The sequence below is a fragment of the Erithacus rubecula genome (genome assembly GCF_903797595.1).
Source record: "Erithacus rubecula genome assembly, chromosome: 16".
NCBI classification, from domain to species: domain Eukaryota; kingdom Metazoa; phylum Chordata; class Aves; order Passeriformes; family Muscicapidae; genus Erithacus; species Erithacus rubecula.
Window position 1 is genome coordinate 504211 of NC_136668.1, and position 16996 is coordinate 521206.

Here is a 16996-nt window from a genome sequence, read left to right on the forward strand (position 1 = left end):
CCGCGGGTTCCACCCGTGTCGGTGGAACCCGGGGTTCCACACGTCTCCGTCATATCGGGGTTCTACCCGTGTCGGTGGTACCGAGATTCCCCACGTGTCCGTGGTACCGGGGTTCCAGCCGTGTCGGTGATACCGGGGGCTTTACTCGTGTCGGTGGTACCGGGGGTTCCCCACGTCTCCGTGGTACCGGGGGTTACACCCGTGTCAGTGGTACTGAGATTCCCCACGTCTCCGTGGTACCGGGGGTTACACCCGTGTCAGTGGTACCGGGGTTCCAGCCGTGTCGGTGATACCGGGGGCTTTACTCGTGTCGGTGGTACCGGGGGTTCCCCACGTCTCCGTGGTACCGGGGGTTACACCCGTGTCAGTGGTACTGAGATTCCCCACGTCTCCGTGGTACCGGGGTTCCAGCCGTGTCGGTGGTACCGGGGGCTTTACTCGTGTCCGTGGTACCGGGGGTTCCCCACGGCCGCTGTGCCGCCGTTCCGAGCCCCTCCGCTCCCGGGCGAGCGCCGCCGGCTCTTTGGGCCGGGCAGGGCTGGGGGCAGCCCGACCCCCGCTCTCAGTTATTCTGTAAAAATCGCTTTCCCGGCCGGGCGGTGCCCGCTCGGCGCAGGCGGTGCCAGCCCCGGGTCCGCCCGGGCGGTCCCGCCCCGCTCCGTGCCCGCTGCCGCGATGCCGCCCGCCCGGAGCGGGGCCCGGAGGCTCCATCCGCCCGGCGGGGCCGGCCCGGTCCGGGGGGACGCGGGGGGGCACTGGCTGATGATCGGAAGTTACTGACAATAAGCACCTTCATCCCCCCAAAGGCGGAGAGAGGGAGAGGAGGAGGAGAGACAGGGGGAGAGGAGAGCTGATGCCTGACGAGTCACTCGGCGCAGGCAGAGCGGGCGGTACCACAAGTTCCCGGCGGCGCGGAGCGCGGAGAAGCGCGGATCGCAGCGCAGCGGAGCGGAGCTCGCCGGCCGGATCGCTCCCATGTCAGCGCGGCGGCGGGGGACTGCGCTCCGCTAGCCACCAGCCGCGGCCACCCCCCTCCTCGCCCAGCGATGTATTCACTGCTCTCAGCCTGCACTTGCCTGTAAGGATTATGGCATATTTATAATTTCTTTCTTTTTTTTTTTTTTTTTTTTTAATTTTTAAATTTTTTTTTTTAATTTTTATTTTGGAGGCTCCGGTTGCATTTTCCTTGCAGCCAAGTGGTAATGGGGACCTGAGCCTTTTTATAAGCAGAGCATCGCTCTGAGCCCTTTAAAATATTGCAAACAAAAACAAAGCAAAAAAAAAAAAAAAAAAATCAACTTTAATCATTCTACCACATCATTTGATCTTTTGTTGCTTTTTTTTTTTTTCTCCTCTCCAGATGTTTACATTTCCTGCTGCTGTGCTTTCAGGTACAGGTACGTGTCCTTTCTGTCCTCTCTCGCTTTTGGTTGTAGAATAGAAACAAAGGCGGCGTGCTGACCTCGAGTGCCAGGCAGGTTTGGCTGGGGCTTTCACTTGTTTCCCTCTAGTTTTTGCGGCTGTATTGCACCGAGCGCCGCAGCAGATGCTGGGGTGTCACTCGCCCTGCACCGGGGCTTGCCCTGCGCTCAGCTCGCGTTCCGTGCCCGGCTGTGCTCGGCCCGGCGCGGGCAGGGGTGCAGCCGGTGCCGGTAGCGGGATCCTCTGGAGTGCATTAGCCTGGCTAATGATGTGAGAGGGGGTGCTGGACTCTCCTCGCACAGCGTTGATTGATGCACTTGCCTTGGAAGAGCAGGAGCTCTCCTGCTCGCCCTTTTTTCCCTTGCTCTCCCCACCCCACCTCGTTTATTTTTTGGTTGTTTTGGGGGGTTTTTTCCCTCCCTTCCTCTCTTCGGGAACTCACTCCCAAAAACTGATGCTTTGAAAAACACAAGTTTTGCTAGCCAAGAGAAGGAGGCTGCGTGCTCCCTCCCCATTCAGTAGAACGGCGTCCAAGTCAGCCCCAGCCTTTGATCCTGCCTCGGCAGGAATGAGGCCGCAGGAGAAACACCCTGAGCGGGGCTCTGCAGCCCCGATGCCCGCGGGATGGGGATGAGGATGGCAGCTGCCCCCTGCCACGGGGATTTTCGCAGGGCATCCTGGAGCAGCCCCACCTGCGGGGCCGGGCACAGCAGGTGCCACTACTCTCCCCTCTGGCTGGGGCTGGGGACACTTGTGCCACCCTTGGCCCTGAGCTGAGCTTTGGCCGGGACTGCACCTGCTCCTCACCCTCTGCAGATCCCCAAGGGCAGCAGGGGATGGTCCTGGATCAGCACAGCCTTGGAGGGGGCTCCATCCCTCTGGCCAAGCTGAAACCTGGACCAGCCTCAATCCCTGCTCTCCCACACATCCAAAAAATCCCCCATCCCATTTTTTCCCCTCATCCCCTCCAAAAAGCTGCAGCTCGCACCCGACACCAACAGAGCCTCCCCAGGTGGAGCAGCGTCCCCAGCAGCAGAGGATTCACAGCTGGAAATGACCCTGTGGCTGGAAGGTGTTTGCTCTGTTTCTGGCCTGCGGGGCTTTTTCAATCGATAATCGCCGGCTGCGCAGGTCTCTCAGCGCCGGAACCCTTTGCAGCGGGGAGAGGGTTTTTTGTGCGGTAACTGAAGTTAATCAGCCCTCCAGCCCCCTTCCTCTCCCCCTCCCTTCGGTGCTTTTAGTGAATCAGAAAAAGTTTGGCTGACTGCCTGGAAAGCACTTGCTAAAATCTGATCTCTTACTTCAGCAGCCTTAAAACAAAGTTATTGGCATTTATACAGTTGGAGCTTGCAGGCTTCCAAAGCAATAAAATAATTAAAAAAAAAAAAAAAAAAGGGAAAAAAAGAAGAAAGCTGTGTGCTCTGGTGCTATTAGAAGCATACTTGCTCCTTTCCGTGCTGCTGGTGCCGCGTTTGGGGCTGTGAGGTGGGATGGCCCGGCCGAGGTGTCCCGGCTGCGGCCGCAGGGGCAGCGGAGCTCGCTGGGTGTCACTCGCAGAGCGGAGCTCCTCCGGCGATTGCTGTGGGGAGCCAAAACATCAGATTAGTCATACTCGAGGGCCTTCCAGTGAGTGTTTACAGTATTAATGGTAGATGAAAAGATGTGAATGCTGTAAGTTTTTATTGCCCATTTTGTTACACTTTCTTTCTGGATTTATTCATGGGATTACATGTTTTGAGCCTGAATGGGAGCGAGGGATTATAGGATTTCTTTAATAATGATCAGTTTGGGTAGGAGTTAGCCTTTGGTGAACTGGAGTAAATTAATGCATCACTTAGGTTTAATATTTATTTAGTCTAAAGGAAGTTGTTTAGTTTTGCTTAAAGGGCTCTGTGTTGTATTGGGGAGATTTAAGAGCTCCTGAAGTGGATTATATTCTAAGGCTGCCTTTTGCCCTGTGTTCAAGCCATGATCTGCAGCTTGTCTCATGTGCTGGTCTTAGAGTTGCTCTGCTCTGCTGCTGCCTGGTGCCTGTGGCTCTGTGTGCAGAGGTAGAAATCCCTCCAGTGTGTGTGGGGCTGGAGAGATTCTGGAACAAAACCCCATGGTTTGGGTTTGCTCTGTGTGTTCTGGTGGCTGGGGTGCACTGATATGTGAGCTGCTGTAGGTCTGTGCTGGGGCTCAGCTCTGGCCAAAAGCTTTCCCACAGACCCCAAGGCCATCCTGAAGGCACCAGTGGGTAATGGGGCAGGTGTAGCATCTCCTGGGGGCAGATTGCAGCAGCACTGGGAGGTGTCCCCAGCCCTGGCCACAGTGGCAGGTTGGAGGGTCAGGAGTTTCCAGGAGCAGGATTCAGACCCTTGGATGAGTCAGACTCCTCCAGGGCTTTGCCTGACATTTCCACTCAGGAGCACAGGGACAAACACACGGTGGGGCAGAGGGGAGTGCTGCTGGGGTGTGCACGCAACACAGCCCTGGGAGTGGCCCTGGACCTTGCAGGTCATTCACCAGTCCCCTCTCCAATGCCCCTGTCCTGTTTTCTTCTCTTCCCTCTCAGGAAGTGTCTCTGCTGCCTGGGGTTGCTGCATTTCCCAAGTAGGGACACTGGATACCCTCACAGACCCTGGAGACATTAATTTATTGATGCAGGTTGTTCTTAGGGATGCCCTTTTGCTGATGGTTGTGAACTCTCCCTCTATAACATGTCTTTAGCATTCTTCAGTTTATTCTCCTGCCTTTTCACACTTCCAGGAGCAATTTCTCTTTAATGTGCTTTTTCATTCTGTGTGTCCGGGAGTGGTTTTGGGTTTGGCTTTGGAGTCAATCTCTGCTCTTCAGGCAGGTGAGAAACCCAGAAGCACCTTGCAGGGTTGGAGGGGAGTGCCCCACGCTGTGCTGGCTCTGGCAGCACCAGCAACCCTGAGGATGACAAGTCTGGGGACAGGGGACCACAGAGTGCCCCCTTTGCCAGGGCAGGTGGGGGCTGGAGGAGCTTCAGTGTGGCTGAGCAGTAGGATCTGAGGTTCTGAGCTCTGCCCTGGTTTGCAGGAGCTTCCAGCTCTTGTGTCCCTGAGCCACCTGGGGTGCATGGGCAGGCAGAGCACGGGGCCGTGGCCTGGCTGTGCTGCAGAGCACAGGGTGGTCCTGCCTCAGCCTCCTCCCTGCTGATGAACCTCGGGTGTTCTCCTGCACTGAGTGCATCTGTCTTACATTATGAAGAGGTCCCTGATAGGGCCAAATCCTTTGCTTTTATGGCTCTTGTAGGTTAAGATCCAGCTTTGGAATCTGATCCAGAAGCAAACAGGAGGTCAGAGGAACGCACAAGGCAGCACTAGGCTATTTTCACATCTGCTGGTGTTGTGTAAGAGGAAGGCTGCTGTGCACCATGCCAATAGCAACTGATGTTTCTCCTAAGCTCCTGTGCAGCGACAGACAGTTATTGTTTGGGGCTTTGTAAAATGAGACACGGAGAAGTGTTGCTTCCACACATTCAGTGAGCCAGATTCTGCGGTCTGGCCAAGCCACACGCAGCACATGTCAGAGGCGTGAGCCTGCTGAGCAGCTCCTCCCCTCCCCTGCCTGCTGCTCCTCCCTGGGACGAGAGGGACGGGGTGAGTGCCACCGAGTGGCTCTGCGGATGCACTGTGGAGAAGCCAGAGGAGGTCCTGGTCACAGCCCGCACTGCCTGGCCAATCTTTCTATGGGTGTGCAGCAGTCAGAGAGCTCCCTGCCCTCCTGGTGACAGCACCAAGGCAGAGTGCTGGACTGCACATCACCAGCAAGGTTATTCTCATGTGTCCCCTCCCTGCAGATGGGCACCCACCTGCTTTGTCGTCCTTGGGTCCGTCCTGAGGCTGTGTGTGCTGCCAGGGATGGAGCTCTGGGCATCCCCCTCTGCTTCTGAGGCACTGGGGATGGGGCAGTGCTGCCTCCCTGGGCTGCTCCCTCCTCGTGGTCAAGCCCTGCATGCCAAGACTCGGTGGGGCCCAGAGCCCCAGGCTGGGTGATCCCTCCCATGCCTGCCCTCTCTCTCAGCCTGGATTGGGAACAGCATGTCCTGGGCACAGCATCCCTCGGCCAGCACCTGCCTCCTGCTCCAGCAGGGTGGAGAAGTTATGCTGAGAAGGGCAGAACGTGGCAGAGGTGGTCTGTGGAAGGCTGGGCAGCTCTCTGTTGGTGTTTTGGGTTGCACCTGCCCTGGTTACTTAGAAGAGTAGAGGAGCTGCGTGAGGAAGGCTGGAGTAACGAGCAGTGTGGAATGCCTGGCCCCAGCATGGCTGGAGGTGATGGGATGCTCCCTGGCTCTGGCTCCGTGCTGTGCTGGACTCCTGGTGGAGGATGCAGCTCCTGGTGCTGTGGCTCTGCTGGTCTGCACCCTGCAGGGGCAGGGTCCTGTAGCACATGGGATCCTTTGTTCCAGTTTCAAATGCCGTTGCTCTCCAGGAAACCACCATGGGCTTGCCACGAGGCATTTTTATTCCCTCCTGCTGACTCATTGCACCAGACTATGAAGTGGTGTGTCCTGAAGCTGCCCTGTGTATCCTGCTTCTGCTTCCTGCACTTTGGAGAGCTGGGGCTGGTGGAGGAGCAGGGGACACGCTGGAAGAGTTGCCTGGGCTGGAGCAGGGAAGCTGCTGTTGGGCTGGTGTGTGCTGTGATATCTCTTGTGGGAGAGGCTCAGCTCGGGTGGGTGTGAGTGTGGGTGCTGCTCCTGCACAGATGGGATGTGCAGCTCTGGGCTGCCTTCTCTGGGCACACCCTGCCTCTGCCTCTCCCTGAGCGTTCCCCAGCCCTGCAGAGCCTGGGGCAGCCTCTCTGCCACAGAGAGCCCTCAAACACATTTAGCAGGAAGATTTGCAAAGCTGTTCCCAGATTCTCAGCTCAGCAAGGCTGACACAAAGGTGAGCTGTGGCAGCGTTTGGGGGCTTGGCTTTCAGGGTGTGCTGTGGCAAGGGGCAGCAGAGCAGAGCTGCTGGGGGGCTGTGCTCTGCACCCCTGTGTGGGTGCAGTTTGCTGCTCCAAAGCTCCAGAGGTGTGTGAGATGCTTCAGAGGACCAGAGGTGGATGTGGATGTAGAAGGACACCATGAGGTTCAGATTTTACTTGGAGGCAGCGTGGTGGCTGTGTTGCATTTCAGTTTTGCTTTCCTTATTGCACCTGACGAGTACAAGGCTGGATGGAGGCGAGGGGTGCTGGGTTTGGAACAGTGCTGGGACTCTGAGAGGTGCAGGGCTCTGAGATGTGCTGGGTTTGCAGCAGTGCTGGGTTCTGAGAGGTGCTGGGTTTGCAGTGCAGTGCTGGGTTTGCAGCAGTGCTGGGTTCAGAGCAGTACTGGGGCTCTGAGAGGTGCTGGGTTTGCAGTGCAGTGCTGGGTTTGGAGCAGTGCTGGGTTTGCAGTGCAGTGGGATTCACAGGAGGAATTTCTGCTCAAACCCAGAGTTAGTTTTTGCTCACAGAGCAGCTTGGCTGTAGCATACCCAGGCAGGAGAGAGAGGAGCAGAGTGGGCAGAGGGTGGCACTGCCTGGGCTCTGTGTGTGGCTGGCAGGAGGGGTGAGCTGGTGCTGGCAGTGGCTGCTGGGGCTTGCAGGAGGCTCAGGGAGGATGAGCAGCACTGGGGGCTCGGGCAGCCACACTGAATATTTGATTCTGCTGTAAGCTGATAGCAGTGAGCTGCTCAGCCAGGCCAGTGGGTATCTTCCTGTGCTGTGGGAGGCTGAGCTCTGGAGAGAGACTCCCCTGGGACTGAAAATCGTTATTTTGGATCTATAAAGCTACTTCCCAGATCCTTGGGAGTATTTTTATGTATCCTCCCTTTTCCCTGTTTTGCTCTATCCTCTTCTCCCTTGCAGAGATGCTTTTGCTTTGCTTTTCCACAGATTTGGATACTTTATTATGCTAAGTGCAGGTGTAAAATGTGTTCATGGAAAGTGATTTAAAAAGGGAAAAGAAGAATGACTGCTGTTGGTGCCTGTGCAGGGATGAGGATACCCTGCCAGGGTCCCTGCCCAGGCTCTTTGAGCTGCTGTGCCCTGGGAAGCCTGGGGTGGGTCATGCTGGGGGAGTTGGGAGCCCTGGGCCCAGAGAGGCACCTAAATGCCCTTGTTCCTGTGAGATGCTCTGCACAGGACATGGCCTTCCTGTGCTCTGATGCTGAGACCAGGGGGCTTCCACCTGGCTATTTGTGGCCTGGCAGGTCCAGACAAGATTGATTTTCTTGCCTGCCCTGGGTTTTTGTGTTTTGATCACACGCTGTGCCATAACAGCAGGCACAAGCAGGAATTATGCAGAGCTGTGCAGTGTGCTGCCTACCTGGCATGTCTCCTCTGTGTCCTGGTACCTCTCCAGATGTCCATGGAGGATTAGGCATCCAGCAAAGCAGCTGGAAGGAAAGTAAGGAAAAAAAAAAAAAAGAAACAAAATATAAAAGACTGTCTGGCTCTGCCAAAGTATTTCCCTATTGCCATTCAGCAGCCTCGCCATAGCATGAAGAGAAAGAAAGGGGAACAGAGAGGAAGGAGGAGGCTTAGCCTGTCATGGTCTGTGTGTTTCCCTTTGTGCTACCTCCTTTCAGCCCCAGGGGCTGCGGTGGGTGGGAGCCGAGTGCCAATCTTCCCCTCCAGGGCTGTGGGTCTGTGCCCTGGTGCTTCCATGTGGGGCTGGTCCCCTGGCAGTGCTTCCCCAGCCTCTGCCTGCTGTGCCCACAGCAGCAGCTGCATTCCAGGCTGAGCCACAGGGCAGTGCTGTCCATGCAGTGACAGCACATCTTGCCTTTGCCAGGCTGCTCACACCCTGCTCTCACCCTGCTCACCACGTCTGCCTTTTCATGGAGTTACTGCCTTGGTTCTGCCCTAGCCAGGAGAGCCAGAACCTCTAACCCTGTGGAGCTTAAGGTGCAGCACAGCTCTGATCTCCTGCGCGTGGCTCAAGCTGGGCTGGTGCTGCTGGAGCTGGGCTGGGGCTGGTACTGGGCTGGGGCTGCTGGAGCTGGGGCTGGTGCTGCTGGAGCTGGAGCTGTTGGTGCTGGGCTGGGGCTGGGCTGGAGCTGGGGCTGGTGCTGCTGGAGCTGGGCTGGGGCTGGGCTGAAGCTGGGGCTGGTGCTGCTGGAGCTTGGCTGGGGCTGGGCTGGAGCTGGAGCTGGTGCTGCTGGGCTGGAGCTGCTGGAGCTGGTGCTGGATTGGGGCTGGACTGGAGCTGGGCTGGAGCTGCTGGAGCTGGGCTGGAGCTGCTGGTGCTGGGCTGGTGCTGGGCTGGAGCTGGGCTGGTGCAGGGCTGGAGCTGCTGGTGCTGGGCTGAAGCCGCTGGAGCTGTTGGTGCTGGGCTGGAGCTGCTGGTTCTGGGCTGGGGCTGGGCTGGAGCTGCTGGAGCTGGGCTGGAGCTGCTGGTGCTGGGCTGGAGCTGGGCTGGAGGTGTTGGTGCTGGGCTGGAGCTGCTGAAGCTGCTGGTGCTGGGCTGGAGCTGCTGGTGCTGGGCTGGAGCTGCTGGAGCTGCTGGTGCTGGGCTGGTGCTGGGCTGGAGCTGGGCTGGAGCTGGACTAGAGCTGTTGGTGCTGGGCTGGAGCTGCTGGAGCTGCTGGTGCTGGGCTGGAGCTGCTGGTGCTGGGCTGGAGCTGCTGGAGCTGCTGGTGCTGGGCTGGTGCTGGGCTGGAGCTGGGCTGGTGCAGGGCTGGAGCTGCTGGTGCTGGGCTGGAGCTGCTGGTGCTGGGCTTAAGCCGCTGGAGCTGTTGGTGCTGGGCTGGAGCTGGGCTGGAGCTGCTGGTGCTGGGCTGGAGCTGCTGATGCTGCTGGAGGTCAGCATTGTGTGGGAGGAGACGGGAGCCTCTGAACCTGTGGCATTGGGGTAAAAGTTGTGACAGGGAAGGTTTAGATGGGATATTAGGAAAAATTTCTTCAACAGAAGTGTTGTCAAGCAACAAAAAGTGTCAAGCACTTGTCAAGCAAGTGATGTTGTTGAAAGAGTGGAGGCCCCACCCCAACAAGTGTTCCATAGATGTGTGGATGTGGCAGTCAGGCACATGGTTTAGCTGTGGGCCTGGGTTAACTGGCAGACTGGTGATCCTAGAGACCTAAATGATTGTGTGGTAAGAAGTGGGCAGTGGGGAATGGCCCAGCACTGCTCACTGCTGTGTGGCTGGTGATGATGACAGGAGATGGGGCAGAGCCCAGCCTGGGCTCCCACATGGAGATGGAAGCTGGGGAAGGCTGGGGGTGCTGGCACTGAGGGGGAGCAGGGTGGCAAGGGGCCACTGTGATTCGTCTGCTCATCTTTTAAAATCCACATGGATGGATGCTAAACCTTGGTGAAGGTCCTAGAGAAGTGCATATTGTCTGGGTACAAATGTCAGGATGCAGCAATTAATAATGGATTGCTATTCCTTTAGGGTATTCCCAGCACTCCTTAGTCCCCCCAGTTCTTTTTTCTCCTGCTCTTATTTCAAATCCCTTTTTTCCTGCTAGAATACTATCTTTGGCATAATTTTGAAGGACAGCTTGTTAAAAAGCTTTTGTATTGTTTGGAATGCCCAGTGCTGCTCTTGCACAGATATGCAGAATTAACAGAGCAATGCAGGGAGCAGTGGTGAGCCCAGTCAATGGCTCTGGGCATGCTGGGTGTCCCTGGACATGGCTGCTCACATAGGAAGCCCTGGCAATATGAATTAGGAAGTGGCATGAAGGACATTTTTGAGAGAAGGGCACTTTGCTGCTTCTCTGATGCTTTTTATTGGTGTGAGGAGAGGGCAGATGTGGAGCTGGCAGTGCTGGACCACTGGGGCTGGGGTCACTCCCTTGCTGCCCCCCTGGTGTGGCTGCATTGCTCCTCCCTTGGAGTGCTGGGCACAATCCTGACCAGAGAATCATATTTCCTTCCCCAAGCTGAATTTAAACCACAGGTGGAATTCAATTGGGCTGTAGGAATGTGGGAACAAAGAGTGAGTGGAGTGTGTGCTCCATGTGCAGCCATGTTCTCCAGCTCTAACACGAAGCTGCTTTGACCCCCTCACTCTCCGGGCCGGGAGGTTCTGGTCCCACAGGATCCCTCAGTGCCCGACTGTGAGGCTACACTGGAGGCTGCAGAGGCAGGGCACCATTGATTAGCTGTACAATTAATGATGATGGATGTCCTGCAGGTTTCTGACCCCCTGGTCATGACCTCGCTGTGATTGGGGCGAGCCCCGGCCAGCTGAGATCCGAGAGCAGCAGCCCTCAATCGATGGGAGAGCAGCAGCTCTGTGTGGGGACAGGGATGGGGCATGGGGATGGGGCACAGGGACAGGCATGGAGACATGGACAGGGCACGGGGATGGGGCATGGGGACAGGGACAGGGCATGGGGATGGGGCACAGGGACGGGGACAGGGACAGTGCACAGGGACAGGCATGAAGATATGGACAGGGCACAGGGACAGGCATGGAGACATGGACAGGGCACGGGGACAGGGCACAGGGACAGGGCCAGTTCAGGCACGGGGAGAGGCACAGGGCACCTTGGTCCCAGAGTGCTGCACACCTTCCTGGAATCAAACAATGAAAGCTGGAGTTCTGTGCTGGGAGCTGGGCTGTGCCAGCCTGGCCCTGGGCTGGGCACAGGAGGGACTCTGGGGCTTTTTCCTTTGGGGTTCCCAAAGCTGGAACATCTCAGGCTGGAGGGGAGGAATGAGGGCAACTCTGGGAGCACAGAGAGTCTGCCCTGCTCGTCACAGAATTGGGTTGGGAGGGACCTTAAAACCCTTCCAGTGCCACCCCTGCCATGGCAGGGACACCTCCCTCTGTCCCAGGCTGCTCCAAGCCCCAGTGTCCTCGCTGGCCAGGGTTGGAGCATCCTGAGGATGCTCCAGGAGCATTTGGACAGCACTCAGAGGTGCCCTGGGCAATCTGTGCCTGTGCCTGACCATCTCTGAGGAAAGAATTTTGTCCTAACATCTAATCTACATCTCTCTTCTTTCACTTCTAGCCCATTCCCCCTTGTCCTTTAGCAAATGGGAGCAGAGTGCCAGCGAGGCAGACGCCTTGCTTTGTGCTGTTTATGTTGAAAGAGTAGGTAATAGGAATTTAATTGCTGTTTAAATGTAGCAAACAAGAAAATTGAATTTATTTGCTCAGCTTTCATTTCTGGGAGCCTGATTTCCCTGTGTGCACCATCACTGTGTGTGCCAAGTCACTGAGCACCACCAGGTTCAGCTGTGGGGCTTCACTTCCGAAGGAAATCTGTGCAAAGTCTGAGCTGGGGTCAGCAAGGCTGAGCTGGCAGAGCTGCCTATGCTGGGTGGTGGCCCAGGGTGGCACCTGTGGGTGTCCCAGCCCAGGCAGGGGCCTGCGTGTGGATGCTGCTGGCTCAAAGGGCTCCTGGGGATCCCCAGCTTCAGGCCATGAGGGCTGGTGTCTCTGTCTGCCCATGCCTGGCCTGAATCTCATTTTCCCACTGCTGGTGACTGGTGATGGATTGAACAAAATGTGTGAGGTTCTCCCTGGTACCCCAAGCTGTGCAGGGATGCAGCAGCACAAACCTCAATGATTTTAACACCACTTTATTTTTTCCCTTATTTAAAACATTTCAGATTTTTCAGATTTCTTTTTTTTTTTTTTTTTTTTTTTTTTTTGCAAAACTGTTGAGAATTGTTTCCTGAAAATGGGAGACTCATAATCTAAATTAGTTAATACCAAATGAGAATTTCCCCTAACTCAACAAAGCAGAAAGATAAGAAATCCTATTTGCCCAGCGTTTGCAGTGTAAATATTTCCAGGCAGAAGCGTGGCTAATAGAGATCAGAACAAATCCTCTATTAGAAAACAAACCCTGCTTTTCTTTTCTGGCCCTAGGCTTGTGTTTGTTATATGGGATCCTGAAGGCAGATTGACAGTTTGGTTTGGATTAAAGTCAACACATGGTTTATGCCACATTTTTGATAAGGCTCAGTAGTAATCTGATTTTTTTTCTGGGCTGTCTTTAGTACATAGAAAACAGAATTGTCCATTCCTGGGAATATTTTTGCAGTGAAGCTATTGAGGAATTTATTTCTGGAGGGAAGATGGAATTACTTGTTTTAAAAACTCTTAAAATCCCAAGTAAAGTTGAAATCCACTAGTTGCAAACTTGACATGAGCTGGGCAAACTTCAGATATTTTATTAACTGTTCTGGAGAAGGTTTAAATTGCTTTAGGAAGGCAGAAAGGAGGAGACTGTCTCATGCAGAGGGAGCAGAGCAGGTCCTTGTGCTTTACTTGCTGCTGCTTCCCTCCTGGGTGTGTCCCAAAAATGGGCTTTGGGTACCCTTGGGTACAAACAGCTGTGTATGGTTTTGTATGGTAGAGATTTATTCTGTTTGTAAATAGGCTTCACTCTCCAAAGCCAGTGTCTTTTTGTCATTACTGTGTTTCCTAGAAAGAAAGTAGGGAACAAAAGGAGAAAAATTTGGAATGGGGAGGACCAAAGGAGGAATTGCTGAAGAGATTGGAAGTCTGTGCCTGGAAATCCATCTGCAGAGTCCTGGGTCTGTCCTCACTGGAGGGTCACAGAGCTCTTGTGGCTCATTCTGTGGCCACCTCCATCTCTGATGGCACTGTAGAAAATCCCAGATGGGGTTCATTGGAATAACTTCACCACATGGGGTTATTTGATCGGGGTGAAATGGATCCCAGAGCTGTCTTTGGTGCCTGGGAGTGACTGGTGCTGGCAGGATTGCTGGGTGACTGTGCAGTGCCAGAACTGGGCACTGAAAAGCTCTGACTTGCTGTGATGCTGAAAGCAGCTGAGATACCTGTGCCAGCTGTATTTTAACTCCCTAGGAAATGCAGTTAATGGAGCTGAATGTTGCCTGCATCTGCATTCATTTGGGGCTGCAGGCTGTGCCCAGCAAGGGGCCCAGGTGAGCTGTGCCCTGAGTGCAGCTCCTGGGGCGTGGCAGGGGCTGAGGTCCCTGTCCCTCAGCAAGGGGAGGGGTCCCTGCATCCCCCTGTGCTGGGTGAGTTGCAGTGCTCAGGCTGGAATGGAAAATGTGTTTGCACAATTAGCGTGGCCGTTCCTTCCCTGGCAGCAGAATGGTTTATTGATTTCTGTGGCCCACTCACCCCCAGCTATTTAGCAATAATGACCCTTCCACCCCAACTCTAAATCATCCCATCCCATAAGCCCTCTAATCTTTTGGGGTTGTTGTTGATATTGATGCACGTGCAGGTTTAAGGTCTGTTGGTGCTGGCTGCTGAAATGCTTTATTTATCATGGGCTGGGCCACACAGTCTTCTGTATCATGTTCAGGATGCTTCAGCTAAGGGTTGTGTCAGCACTTCCATGCACAAACCTGGTTATTCAGGGTTTTTCAGCCCTGCGGAAAAGAAAACCAGCAAGCTGGCATGGCGAGGGGAGGCTGGGAGGAAAGCCCAACTATTGCATGGACAACCTCCTTCCCTGAGGAAAACAGCCAGGAACATCCTCCTTCCCTGCTTTGATTTTCCAAAGAAAACCCTCTTTTGTGTGCTTGTGTTGGGGTCGGGAGAGCACAATAAGGTAGCACACGGGCTGAGATCATCTCTGGATGCTCAGGGAACAAACCTGGCTGCTGCAGGACAGAGCTGCCTTCCCCATGGGGTGTGGAGGGCTTGGGAGCTGCTCTGGTCCAGCCCACAGCCCTGGGAAGAGCAGGTAAAGGAGATCAGAAATGTGATTTATGGCCCTGTTAGTGCAGGAGATTGTGGGCTTATAAATTATTTTGGGATTTCTTGCTAATAGAGGGAGCGTGGTATAAACAGGAGAGATAATAGGGCTTGAGAATGTATTTCAAAGTGCTTTGGGGGAGGGAAAAGTTCCATGACTGCTGGCAGGTATGGGTGATCCTGGCTGTGCTGGAGGAAGAGCCTTTACAGAACAACCCAGCCAGGATATGTTTTATTTCTTGCTCTTAATGCTGATGGATTTTTGTGGGGGTTTATGGGACAGCCTGGAGCAGAGTTCATAATTTGGAGCAAAAATGCTCCTTGAGGCCTTTGGCTTGGACAGCAGGCTGGGGCTGGCATCAAGGGTGACTTGTGCAAACAGAATTGATCAGTGCTTGGGCAGGAGCAGGCAGTGGTGAAGCACTGAGGGAGCTGACAAAAAAGATGGAGAGAGAATTTACAAGGTGGTGTGATGCCAGGTTAAAAGGCAATGGCTTCACACTGCCCAGAGAGTTGGTTTAGATGGGTCATTAGGAAAAGTGCTTCCCTGTGAGGGTGGGCAGGGCTGGCACAGGCTGCCCAGAGCAGCTGTGGCTGCCCCTGGATCCCTGGCAGTGCCCAAGGCCAGGCTGGACACTGGGGCTGGAGCAGCCTGGGACAGGGGAAGGTATCCCTGCCATGGCAGGGGTTGGAACCAGGTGATCTTTAAAGTCCTTTCCAACCCAGGCCAGCCTGTGATTCATCCTGTGGCTGCTCAGGAAGGGAGCTGTGGTGCCAGGGTTGGCACAGGATGCTCAAATGCTGCTCCATCCTATGTGACTGGCAGAAACCCCTGAGCAGGTCCCTTCCCCTGGCACCATCCCCACAGAGGGGCACTGGGTGTTACCTTGTCAGGATGAACAGGAGTGGAACTGACTGCAGTCAGTAAAACCCTTCCAGGGAGGACAGCTGAGAGAGGAAAGTGATGTGGGATAATCCAGTCAGGTCCCCAGGCATCTCTGCTGGATCAGCTCTTAGAGAAGCCACCCCTCACCTGAGCTCAGTGCTTGGGAGCTGTGTGGGGACAGTTGCTGGCCAAGCCTGTTTCCTTTGCAAATGCAGTGCAAAAAGGCATTTTGTGAGTCCTGCCCTGGCCTGGTGTGCACTGCTTGGCAGTTGCTGTGTTTTACCCTAGAGGGAGTTGCTTTTCTGCAGTGGGAGCAGGGATCTGTGTTCCTGGGAGGATCAGGGGACCAGATGAGGAGAGCTGCCAGGATAAGCACTGACTCACTGCTGAGCTGCTGCCCCTGCAAATGTTCATTCTCTTATGGGGAGGCTGGTCTTTGGTGATCTTCCATCTCCTGATGGCAGCGTTTTCCTAGGTATCCCTCAAGTATCCCTTGTGTTCTCCTGAGTATCCCTCAGCTTTTCTGTGTTTTGTGCCATTGCTCCTGTTTCTGTGGAGCTCTTGCCTAGGCTGGTATCAAGCAGAAGAGCAGAGATGTCACCTTGAACCTGGCAGGCCCGTGCTTCAAGCTGACATTTTAAGTCCTTGTGGTGAATAACTGCCTTCTTCCAGCGTTTGGGGAATGCCTGACCAATTTCAGGGAGTGGGCTGGGGGTTTCCACTCTGCCCTGCTGCTGTGGCCAAACGGGTTTGCAGCAGGAGCAGCTGCCCTGGGGAGAGGGGAGAAAAGGTCAGGAGTGCTTTGAACCTGGCAGATTTCTCAGTAATTGGACTCAGGTCTCACTTCAAGAGGTGAACAAATTGCTGGTAAGTATTTTTAGTGGGGTGCTGCAGCTTTTGTCCCAGGAACATCCTGCTGGGAGCTGTGCCCTGGTCTCACTGCAGCCCCCTGCTCCTGCAGCCCTGGGTAAGCAGCAGATGTCACAGGGACAGCCCATGGCATGGGTGTGCCAGACTTGGCTGTGCCGTGGCTGTTCCATGGGTGTGCCTGGCCAGCAGTGCCCTGGGGTGGGGCAGGTACCCCCTCAGCCTTGTGCTCACCTGTGCAGAGCCACCTGTGCTGGGCACAGGTCAGAGCAGGTCATTTCAGCTTTCTCCATCCAGAAAAGAAGATGTTTTTTGTTGGGAGTGGAGGCACTTGCGGCATGCCAAGCTCCCTGGTCCTTGGTTTCACAGGGCTCGGTTGGGTTGTGCAAAGCCTGTTGTGATTTCTTTGCAGCAATGCTGATGCTGTGAGGAGGGACAGGGGCATGAAATGACTTCTGAGGAATCTGTGTGTCCTGGTGTGAGCAGTGAGGGGTGGTGGCAGCAGCACAGAGCTCTCAGGGACCAGTGTGGCCCTTGTGAAGGACATTGCCACTGTCAGCAGAGTGCAGGGGACATGGATGGACTCAGAGACTCCTTGTGGAGCAGAGTGCTCCCGTGGGGAGAGGAGGTGCCAGAGCTGCAGTGGCACCTCTGTGTGGTGTGGGGTCATTCCTCCAGCCCTGACACAGGGAAAGTCACAGGGACCACCCAGTTCTGATAAGGGCAATTTAGAAAGGAAGGGGAAGATTGTGAAAAGAGGGGCAAAGGGGCACAAAGGGAAGAAAAACCCCACCCCAGTGCCGAACAAAACTGCAGATGAGGACTGCTGTTAAACACACTGCCTGCGAGGGAGGTCTCACCGTGCCTTTCTAATCTAGAGCCAGCCAGGATTGCATTAACAGCTTCAACACCATGGAACAAATTAATCCCTGATGTAATTGAAATCGGTGAGGTCTCACAATAGGTGAGTTTGACCCAGTGGGATAGAAATAGAACAAGTATTGGAATGAAGGAGTGAAACGAAGTCACACTGTTCAGCCATTGGTATTTCATTCCTAGAAACAAAGGCCAGACAAATGCAGAGAATACATGGCTCTGCTGGGCATGGTTGAAAGCTGCTCAATAATATCAAGCTTTGAAGGGATATTTCTGTGTGCAGAGGAAGTATATAGCAGAG

At 54.9% G+C, this 16996-nt stretch overlaps 1 protein-coding gene across 1 annotated transcript in view; it reads left to right on the forward strand.

Moving 5' to 3' along the window:
* The first annotated feature begins 764 nt into the window (after window positions 1-764).
* Window positions 765-16996, forward strand: part of FGF18 (fibroblast growth factor 18) — a 62288-nt gene continuing 46056 nt past the window's right edge. The window contains 2 exon segments of the mRNA XM_079320069.1: window positions 765-1078; window positions 1361-1397. Coding sequence (XP_079176195.1) covers window positions 1047-1078; window positions 1361-1397 — 69 coding nt within the window. The 5' untranslated portion in view covers window positions 765-1046.